This window comes from Sebastes umbrosus, chromosome 12 (assembly GCF_015220745.1).
Source record: "Sebastes umbrosus isolate fSebUmb1 chromosome 12, fSebUmb1.pri, whole genome shotgun sequence".
In the NCBI taxonomy this organism is placed as follows: domain Eukaryota; kingdom Metazoa; phylum Chordata; class Actinopteri; order Perciformes; family Sebastidae; genus Sebastes; species Sebastes umbrosus.
This window is the reverse complement of record NC_051280.1, coordinates 33,512,997-33,524,744: the sequence shown is the minus strand read 5'-3', so window position 1 is coordinate 33,524,744 and position 11,748 is coordinate 33,512,997. Positions and strand designations below refer to the sequence as shown.

Genomic DNA, 11,748 nt, shown 5'->3' with positions numbered 1-11,748 from the left:
GGTAGTGAAGGAGGTTAAATAACGCTCCAGACTGACACTAAATTTTGGCGAGGAAAAACTTTCATGGCCGTTTTCAAAGGGGTCCCTTGACCTCTGACCTCCAGATCAGTGAATGTGTGAGGGTTTTTTGGACATTTTAACTTTTTATGACATACTATACTAAGACTTTTTTGTCTTTTTGACATACTGTGCTATTACATTTTTTTTTTTACTTTTTTTCGGAATACTATGCTATGACTTTTGACTTTTTCTGACAAGTCTTCGTATAGTAATAAGACTTTATGACATACTATTCTATTTCTTTTCTTTTTTACTTTTTAAGACATACTGTACTATGACTTTTTTTCATGATATTTTTTGACATACTATACTATGATTTTTTTCTCATGATATTTTTTGACATACTATACTATGATTTTTTTCTCATGATATTTTTCGACATACTATACTTTGATTTTTTGACATGAATTTTTTGACATACTATACTATGATTTATTTTCTCATGATTTTTTTTGATATACTATACTATGATTTTTTTTTCATGAATTTTTTGACATACTATACATTGACTTTTTTCATATTTTTCGACATACTATACTATGACTTTTTTTTAATAAAATTTTTCGACATCCTATAATATGACTTTTTTCATATTTGTTGACATACTATACTTTGATTTTTTTACATGAATTTTTTGATATACTATAATATTACTTTTTTTATTAAAATTTTTCGACATCCTATAATATGACTTTTTTTCATGAAATTTTTCGACATACTATACTATGAATTTTTTGATAAACTATACTATGACTTTTTTCCATTAATTTTTCTACATACTATACTATGACTTTTTTCCATTAATTTTTCTACATACTATACTATGACTTTTTTTTCATGAAATTTTTCGACATACTATAGTATGACTTTTTTTCTCATGATATTTTTTGACATACTATACTATGATTTTTTTCTCATGATATTTTTGACATACTATACTATGATTTTTTTCTCATGATATTTTTTGACAAACTATACTATGACTTTTTTTTCATGAAATATTTCGACATACTATACTATGACTTTTTTCATATTTTTTGACATACTATACTATGATTTTTTTCTCATGATATTTTTTGACATACTATACTATGATTTTTTTCTCATGATATTTTTTGACATACTATACTATGATTTTTTTCTCATGATATTTTTTGACATACTATACTATGACTTTTTTTTCCTGATATTTTTCGACATCCTATAATATGACTTTTTTCATATTTTTCGACATACTATACTTTGATTTTTTGACATGAATTTTTTGATATACTATACTATGATTTTTTTTCATGACATTTTTTGACATACTATACTTTGATTTTTTGACATGAATTTTTTGATATACTATACTATGACTTTTTTTTCATGAAATATTTCGACATACTATACTATGACTTTTTTCATATTTTTCGACATACTATACTATGACTTTTTTTCATGATATTTTTCTACATACTATACTGACTTTTTTCATATTTTTTGACATACTATACTATGATTTTTTTCTCATGATATTTTTCTACATACTATACTATGACTTTTTTCATGAAATATTTCGACATACTATACTATGACTTTTTTCATATTTTTTGACATACTATACTATGATTTTTTTCCATGAATTTTTTGACATACTATACATTGACTTTTTTCATATTTTTCGACATACTATACCATGACTTTTTTTTAATAAAATTTTTCGACATCCTATAATATGACTTTTTTCATATTTGTTGATATACTATACTTTGATTTTTTGACATGAATTTTTTGATATATTATAATATTACTTTTTTTTATAAAATTTTTCTATACTATGTTGTATGTAAATTATACTATACTATGACTTTTTTTTCATGAAATATTTTGACATACTATACTATGATTTTTTTCATGATATTTTTCGACATACTATACATTGATTTTTTGACATGAATTTTTTGATATACTATAATATGACTTTTTTCATATTTTTCGAAATACTATACTATGATATTTTGACATGAATTTTTTGATATACTATACTATGACTTTTTTTCATGAAATATTTCGACATACTATACTATGACTTTTTTCATATTTTTCGACATACTATAATATGATTTTTTTTTCATGACATTTTTTGACATACTATACTATGACGTTTTTTCCTGATATTTTTCGACATCCTATAATATGACTTTTTTTCATATTTTTCGATATACTATACTTAGATTTTTTGACATGAATTTTTCGATATACTATAGTATAGTAAAAAAAATCATAGTGTAGTATGTCAAAAAATATCATGAAAAAAAGTCATAGTATAGTAACTATACTATGACTTTTTTTCATGATATTTTTTGACATACTATACTATGATTTTTTGACATGAATTTTTTGACATACTATACCATGATTTTTTTCTCATGATATTTTTTGGTATACTATACTATGATTTTTTTCTCATGATATTTTTGACATACTATACTTTGATTTTTTGACATGAATTTTTTGACATACTATACTATGACTTTTTTTCCTGATATTTTTCGACATCCTATAATATGACTTTTTTCATATTTTTCGACATACTGTACTATGAAGTTTTTTTCATATTTTTCGACATACTATACTATGACTTTTTTTTATAAAATTTTTCGACATCCTATACTATGACTTTTTTCATATTTTTCAACATACTATACTTTGATTTTTTGACATGAATTTTTTGACATACTGTACTACTATATACTGGACTCTCTGATGATGAAGAGCAGATCCTGGACTCTCTGATGATGAAGAGCAGATCCTGGACTCTCTGATGATGAAGAGAAGATCCTGGACTCTCTGATGATGAAGAGCAGATCCTGGACTCTCTGATGATGAAGAGAAGATCCTGGACTCTCTAATGATGAAGAGCAGATCCTGGACTCTCTGATGATGAAGAGCAGATGCTGGACTCTCTGATGATGAAGAGAAGATCCTGGACTCTCTAATGATGAAGAGCAGATCCTGGACTCTCTGATGATGAAGAGAAGATCCTGGACTCTCTGATGATGAAGAGCCGATCCTGGACTCTCTGATGATGAAGAGCAGATCTTAGACTTTCTGATGATGAAGAGCAGATCCTGGACTCTCTGATGATGAAGAGCAGATCCTGGACTCTCTGATGATGAAGAACAGGAACTTATTGATCCACATGGGAGAGCCAGTCAGAGTTGACCTAATCAGAGCCTGTTTTTATTCCCACTGTGGAGGTTTGTTCTGGTTCTGTCCTCTGATGTCACCAGAAAACTGACAGAACTTTCTCCTCATCCATCCGGTTATTACCACTCAAACAGAGAGAAGCTCCATCTGCTCTAATCAAACACCTCCACCTTTCACCTGGATCACCTGGATCACCTGGATCTAATCAGCCCTCTGAGATGGCTCCAACCCCCACAGTCTGACCCGGTACCGGTACCGGTCCATGGTGGTACCGGTGGTTTCGGTTGAGCTCACGATGTGGGTTTTATATTAACCGGTTCTGGAATCGTCTGTCTGTTTTCTTCACATGGACAGAATAGAGCCAAACACGCTGCTGAGCTCACCTGCTGCAGGTGATATCCAGCTCACCAAGTGACCAGAGAGTCACCTGTTGAAGCAGAATCCGCTCACTGCTGTACCTCCTAATTCTCCAACTCTGTTTGTAGTCACACTCACAGCTCAATGAGGCTACTTCTTTAACACACACACACATACTGTATATATACTGTATATATATATACATATATATATGTATATATATATAAATATATATTTATTTTATTTTAATTTTTTTCCAAGTTGTAATTTTTTTAATTTATTATTCTATTCTATTTTATTGTTATTTTAACAATCAAATTTTATTAAAGTTGTATAATTTCATTCTATTTTATTGTTTTTTTATTAATCTAATTTGATTTAAATTGTATAATTTGATTGTTAATTGTATTCTATTTTATTGTCATTTTATTAATTACTTATTTTATTTAGGTTGTATAATATTATTCTGTTTTATTGTTATTTTATTAATCTAATTTGATTTAAGTTGTATAATTTTATTGTTAATTTTATTCTGTTTTATTGTTATTATATTAATAACTTATTCTATTTAAGTTGTGTAATTGTATTCTATTTTATTCTTATTTTATTAATCTAATTTTATTTAAGTTGTATAATTTCATTGTTCATTTTATTATAATTATATTCTATTTAATTTTTATTTGATTAATCTAATTTTATTTAAGTTGTATAATTTCATTCTGTTTTATTATTATTTTATTAATCTAATTCTATTTAAGTTGTATAATTTTATTGTTAATTTTATTCTATTTTATTGTCATTTTATTAATTGCTTATTTTATTTAGGTTGTATAATTTCATTCTGTTTTATTATTATTTTATTAATATAATTTTATTTAAGTTGTATAATTTTGTTGTTAATTTTATTATAATGTTATTCTATTTTATTGTCATTTTATTAATTACTTATTTTATTTAAGTTATATATTTTTATTCTATTTTATTGTTATCTTATTAATATAATTTTATTGAAGTTGCATAATTGTATTCTATTTTATTGTTATTTAATTAATCTAATTTTATTTGAATTGTATAATTTTATTGTTAATTTTATTATAATTTTATTGTATTTTATTGTTATTTTAATTTATAGAATTTTATATAAGTGGTATAATTTTATTGTTAATTTTATTCTATCTCATTTGTTATTTTATTAATTACTTCTTTTATTTAAGTTGTATAATTGTATTCTAATTTATTGTCATTTTATTAATGACTCATTTTATTATATTTAAATTGTATAATTTTATTCTATTTTATTAATTACTTATTTAATTTAAGTTGTATGATTTGATTCTGTTTTATTGTTATTTTATTAATGACTTATTTTGTATTGAATTTAAGTTGTATTATTTTATTCTACTTTATTAATTAATTATTTTATTTTATTTAAGTTGTAAAATTGTTTTTATATTTTATTTTTTATTAATCCCTTTTTTATTTAAGTTGTATAATTCTATTCTATTTTATTATTTTATTAATCACTTATTTTATTGTATTTAAGTTGTAAAATTGTTTTCTATTATTTTTGTTATGAATTACTTATTTTATTTAAGTTGTATGATTTTATTCTATTTTATTGTCATTTTATTATTTACTTATTTTATTGTATTTAAATTGTAAAATTGTTTTCTATATTATTTTTTATTAATTACTTGACCAATTGAATTCTGACTGTTTCTCCAGTTTCTGAAGTCTGCGTAATAAATCCTCTCTATTGACTCAGAGCACAAAGAAAATGTTGTCTGTAAAGAAACAGCAACGAGTGATAGAAAACTCTGCTCGTTTGTGTGTGACGAAGCTGTTTTAGTGAGGAAAGCTGAAAGGACAGAGACCGACTGACAAACGCTCTCCTGCTCTGAACATGAACTCTGGACTTTGTGGTGTTTCAGGAGGCCTCAGTTATTCTCTCATTGTAGTTTCACATGTTCTCCACCGGCTGTGTCTGATACTCTGGAATGAAGACAGGAAGAAAAGACTTTGTTCACATTAGTTTATTCATCATGTGAAGCGTCACTTTGTTCACACATCCCATCAGTAAAGTCTGTTAAAGGATTCAATGATCTCATGTTCACCATCAGCTGGTTTGACCAGAATCTCAGCCATGTGAAAGAGAATAATGAATGATCTCCTTATTGATTATAATCAGGATAATTACACTTCTAGAATACCTCAGAACAACAAACAAACTAAGTAAGCTACATACTTCAAGAGGTTTTGATGCTTTTGCACATTTGTGATGAAACACCACGAGGAATGTGATTTCCAATCCTGGCATTCCATTTCTATAGCGTTGTATTCATGCTAACAAACAGCCACAATTCAGCTGAAACTGTCGTTACAATTGTGAGCGAAATTCTAATTTTCTCTCTCTCTCTCTCTCTTGCACACTCGCACACAAACACTCAATTAGTTGTCAGTCGTCGTCGTCAAACGGGTGCATAATTGTAGGGGAAACCACAAATGTCGTTTGTCTCTTCAGAGCCATGCAGTGGAAGAGACACAACAACATACAAATACATCACTACGAATATTCATCACACATTTAGAGCTCAGAGGAGTTTACATCTTCATGTAGAGAAACATCATCATCATCATCATGAGCAGTGAAACAGACACAGGACGGAGCGCCACCTGAAGACACTCAAACATTTACAAATCATGAGACGACGTCAAAGTACCGCCCACAACGTTTGAGTGACAGCTGATCTCTGTGCAGTGAAGACATGACGCAACAATCAGCGACAAACACAGAGACTAAATGAGTTTAAGAGTTAAAACCAAGCGGGAACCTCCGGTGCTGAGCAGTGAAGCCGATGCAGAAGTGCCAACAAACTGCAGTTCCTCTAACGGCCACTAGAGGCTCCAATAGAGAGTCAATCCCCACAGACCTCCGTGTTAAAACTGTACAGCAGAAATAAACATGTTTACAGCCTGGTACAAAAAAAACAACAACTGGAATAACATTACCGGACAGCGCCATTCGAGTTTTGTTCTAATTAGCAGTCTGACAATTTAACCCTCTGTCCCTTTAAATGACTTCTGTCTATCTGAGTTTACACAACTCAGCAGAGTCTCCAACACTAAAAATAGAATAAGGCATTAGTCCAGCATAGAGAGGCTCAGTGAATGTGGTCTGGACTCTGTGGAGGAGAGTCATGGTTTCAGAGACGCTGTAGAAGGACAGAATACCTGCACTGTGATCCAGGTACACTCCTACTTTGGAGGACAGAGGACCTGAGACGGGAGTTTGAACACTGTTGTAATGAAATGTATACCTGTTATTGTTACAATCTAACATCCAAGATTTGTCGCTGAGTCCAAATATACATTCATCCTCCCTCCTTGATCTGCTGATACTCTTGTATGCGACTGCTACATAAACTCCATCTCCTCTCCACTCCACCTCCCAGTAACAACGTCCAGTCAGACTCTCTCTACTCAGGACCTGATACCAACCAGTGAATCTGTCTGGGTGACTAGGATAAGACTGATGTTCTCTCATGAATGTTGCTTTTCTGTTCCCCTCAGATAATAACAGCAGTGTGTGTGCTGTGTTTGGATCCAGTGTGATTTCTCTTGAATACTGTAAGAATCCAGCTCTGGTCTTGGGTTCTGGTTGTGGCAGTAAAACATCCACTTCAGTCCCTCTCAGAGAGACGGTTGTCCATTTGTCTCTCAGAACGTCCTGTAGTTTATCTCTGACTTCTGACACAGCCGCCGTCACGTCCTCAAAGTATCTCACAGGAAGGATATCGATGCTGGATGTAGACTCGCTGAGCGGTGACAGTGAGGGGTAGTTGTGTAGAAACTGGTTGTGATCCTCTGTGTGTGACAGCAGCTTCAGCTCAGCGTCTCTCCTCTTCAGCTCAGTGATCTCCTGCTCCAGCTTCTCCTGAAGCTCTTTGACTCGACTCACTTCACTTTCCTGCTGGGATCTGACCTGCTGCTTCACATCACAGCTTCTTTTCTCCATGAGACGGATCATCTCGTTGAAGATCTTCTCACTGTCCTCCACTGCTTTATCAGCAGAGGGATTGACAGCCTCCACCTCCTGTTGGAGCAGCTTCACATCTTTCTCTCTGTCCTGGATCCTCTGCTGGATGTTGAGTCGTCTCACCTCCAGCTCTCTCTGCCTCTCGGTCCTTTCTGCTGTAGCTGAGACGGTGTCGTGGCCTTTATGTTCATCCATTAAGCAGAGATAACAGATACACTGCTGATCAGTACAACAGAAAATCTTCATCACCTCGTTGTGACGAGAGCAGATGTTCTCCTGGAGCTTCTTGGAGGGCTCCACCAGCTTGTGTTTCTTTAATGGAGCCACATCATAATGAGGCTGGAGGTGTTTCTCACAGTAAGAGACCAGACACACCAGACAGGACTTGAAGGCTTTCAGTTTCCTCCCAGTGCAGAAATCACAGGCCACATCTTCAGGTCCAGCATAGCAGTGATCAGCAGGAGCAGCTTGGAGTCCAGTCTTCTTCAGTTCCTCCACTAAATCTGATATGATGGTGTTTTTCATCAGGACAGGCCTCGGTGTGAAGGTCTGCCTACACTGAGGGCAGCTGTAGATCTTCTTCTCATCCTCTCCATCCCAGAAGCCTTTAATACAGTTCATGCAGTAGCTGTGTCCACAGGAAGTAGTCACCGGATCCTTCAGTAGATCCTGACAGATGGAACAAGAGAACCTTTCGTGGTCCAGCTGATTTTCTTGCTGCGCCATTTCACCTCTCAGAGACGATGACTGTCTGAGTCTCACTTCCTGAGAAGTGAAACTAGTTTGAGCTCTGATCTAAACAACATGTGCACTGAATGCAGCCTGTCAGCTCTCACTGCACCACCATGTCGGTTACACCCAGCTTCAAAACTGTAGATCTGAAGGGGAGGGAACGAGGAAATAAGAGGACAGAGTGCAGCTGTTGTGTTTGAGAGGAGGAAGAGGAGGGAGGGGTTATCAGACTCTGCTTCATTCCAGGAAGAGGAGCGGTATGAGAGAGATAATCCAGCCCCTCCACCCTCCCCCTCGGTGGTGGAGTGAACTCTGTCTGTAGTCTCACTAACAGCTCAATGAAGCTCCTGCTTTAAGGTGGAGGGGAGAAATACAGCAGCAAGCTTTGGGACAAACGTCCTATAAATAAATAAATAAATAAATATCAGAATCAGAAATACTTTATTGACCCCCGGGGAGGAAGATTGAGTTGATTTTGCTCCCACTGTAGAATATAAATAAATATACATAAAAATAGAGAAATCATAAGAAAATATAAATAAGAAATATGTATAACAGTGCAAATAATAATGCTGAAAAATAAGATCTATGCAAAAAATATAAATGTATAAATAGTGTAAATAAATAAGAATATTAGTTTAAATGTACTATATAATTAAATGCAGTGTTAACACCAGATTATTGCACGGCTGAATAATTGTACTGTTAACTCTGTGTTGCACCGTTGAAGATATAATAAATTATAGCTGTTGCAAAGTCAGCCCCCGGCAGCAGAGCTACGCCTCCGCCATTTTGGACTGAAAGCGACTACCGGACGCCAGTGAAACGTCCGCCTACAAAGAGCCGTACAAAAGTAAAACTAAATTATTTCAATTCTTTTGTCATATATTTAATGTCTACCGAAATTTACTGTGTCGAACAATAACAATATTATAAATATTCATACTATTATAACTATTTACTTATTTATATATTAAACTTTTAGCACGGCTGCTGGGTTCCATAAATAGAAGTCAAATATAAATATTATACATGTTCAGGAACAGATAATGTGTCTGCTGGCGACATCTAGTGGACAAAACAAAACAAATAAACATTTAAATAAGATATTTCACTTTAACACCTTCTGAAGACACAAATTATCATCTGCATTAAAATTTATTTTATGTACATACAAACCAAAAAAACATCAAAATACTATTAAAAAATGATGAAAATAATAAATAAATAAGTGACATTCAGGACAAAAGCCAAATGGATTAACTGTTCAGCTCCATGAGTTTTTATGACTTAATGCTGCAAAATGTTTCTGAAGTGTAAAGAAAGTTCATTTTCTCTCTTTTCAAATGAAGCTCGAGAAAGTTTTAAGGATCCAACGTAATGAGATTCAACACTTTCAGTTCAGGCGTGGAGGTAAACTAAGAGAAGGGCCCGGCTTGGAGGTAAACTAAGAGAAGAGCCCGGCATGGAGGTGAACTAAGAGAAGAGCCCAGTGTTGAGGTAAACTAAGAGAAGGGCCCGGGTTGGATGCGAACTAAGAGAAGGGCCCAGCGTGGAGGTAAACTAAGAGAAGGGCCCGGCGTGGAGGTAAACTAAGAGAAGGGCCCAGCGTGGAGGTAAACTAAGAGAAGGTCCCGGGTTGGATGCGAACTAAGAGAAGGGCCCAGCGTGGAGGTAAACTAAGAGAAGGGCCCGGCGTGGAGGTAAACTAAGAGAAGGGCCCAGCGTGGAGGTAAACTAAGAGAAATGCCCGGCTTGGATGCAAACTAAGAGAAAGGCCTGGCGTGGAGGTAAACTAAGAGAAGGGCCCAGCGTGGAGGTAAACTAAGAGAAAGGCACGGCGTGGAGGAGAACTAAGAGAAAGGCCCGGTGTGGAGGTAAACTAAGCGAAGGGCCCGGTGGCGGACTCGGGGATGTTGGTGGCGTGCATGTCGCGTGTCATGTTGGACTTCTCTTTGACTTTTTTTTCATGATATTTTTCAACTTACTATACTATGATTTTTTTTTCATGACATTATTTGATATACTATACTATGACTTTTTCCAGACATATTTTTATTTTTTTCCAAGTCGTAAATTGAATTATTTATTATTCTTTTCTATTTTATTGTTATTTTATTAATCTAATTTTATTTAAGTTGTATAATTTTATTGTTAATTTTATTCTATTTTATTGTAATTTCATGAATTACTTATTTTATTTAGGTTGTATAATTGTATTCTGTTTTATTATTATTTTATTAATAACTTATTTTATTTAAGTTGTATAATTGTATTCTATTCTATTGTTATTTTATTAATCTAATTTTTTAAAGTTGTATAATTTTATTGTTCATTTTATTATAATTCTATTCTATTTAATTGTTATTTTATTAATCTAATTTTATTTAAATTGTATAATTTCATTCTGTTTTATTATTATTTTATTAATCTAATTCTATTTATATTGTATCATTTTATTGTTAATTTCATTCTATATATTGAAATTTTATTAATTACTTATTTTATTTATGTTGTATAATTCTATTCCTTTTTATTGTTATTTTATTAATGACTTATTCTATTTAATTGTATAATTGTATTCTATTTTATTGTTATTTTATTAATCTAATTTTATTTAAGATGTATAATTTTATTGTTCATTTTATTAAAATTCTATTATATTTAATTGTTATTTTATTAATCTAATTTTATTTAAGTTGTATAATTTCATTCTGTTTTATTATTATTTTATTAATATAATTATATGTAAGTTGTATAATTGTATTCTGTTTTATTGTTATTTTATTAATTACTTATTTTTATTGAATTTAAGTTGTATTATTTTATTCTATTTTATTAATTACTTATTTTATTTTATTTAAGTTGTAAAATAGTTTTTCTATTTTCTTTTTTATTAATTACTTATTTTATTTAAGTTGTATAATTCTATTCTATTTTATTGTTATTTTATTAATCACTTATTTTATTGTATTTAAGTTGTAAAATTGTTTTCTATTATTTTTGTTATGAATTACTTATTTTATTTAAGTTGTATGATTTTATTCTATTTTATTGTCATTTTATTATTTACTTATTTTATTGTATTTAAATTGTAAAATTGTTTTCTATATTATTTTTTATTAATTACTTGACCAATTGAATTCTGACTGTTTCTCCAGTTTCTGAAGTCTGCGTAATAAATCCTCTCTATTGACTCAGAGCACAAAGAAAATGTTGTCTGTAAAGAAACAGCAACGAGTGATAGAAAACTCTGCTCGTTTGTGTGTGACAAAGCTGTTTTAGTGAGGAAAGCTGAAAGGACAGAGACCGACTGACAAACGCTCTCCTGCTCTGAACATGAACTCTGGACTTTGTGGTGTTTCAGGAGG

At 31.6% G+C, this 11,748-nt stretch overlaps 2 protein-coding genes across 2 annotated transcripts in view; one reads left to right on the top strand and one right to left on the bottom strand.

Moving 5' to 3' along the window:
• Positions 1 to 11,748, top strand: part of LOC119499314 — an 843,332-nt gene that overhangs the window by 529,691 nt on the left and 301,893 nt on the right. The window lies entirely within an intron of this gene.
• On the bottom strand, positions 5,628 to 8,754 carry LOC119498450 (tripartite motif-containing protein 16-like). Its single transcript, XM_037787414.1, has one exon. The coding sequence runs from the start codon at positions 8,369 to 8,371 to the stop codon at positions 6,695 to 6,697; it is 1,677 nt and encodes a 558-aa protein (XP_037643342.1). The 5' UTR covers positions 8,372 to 8,754; the 3' UTR covers positions 5,628 to 6,694.

Coding starts and splice junctions, on each gene's coding strand:
- LOC119498450 (XM_037787414.1), bottom strand. CDS start 8,371: ATGGCGCAGCAAGAAAATCAGCTGGACCACGAAAGGTTCTCTTGTTCC.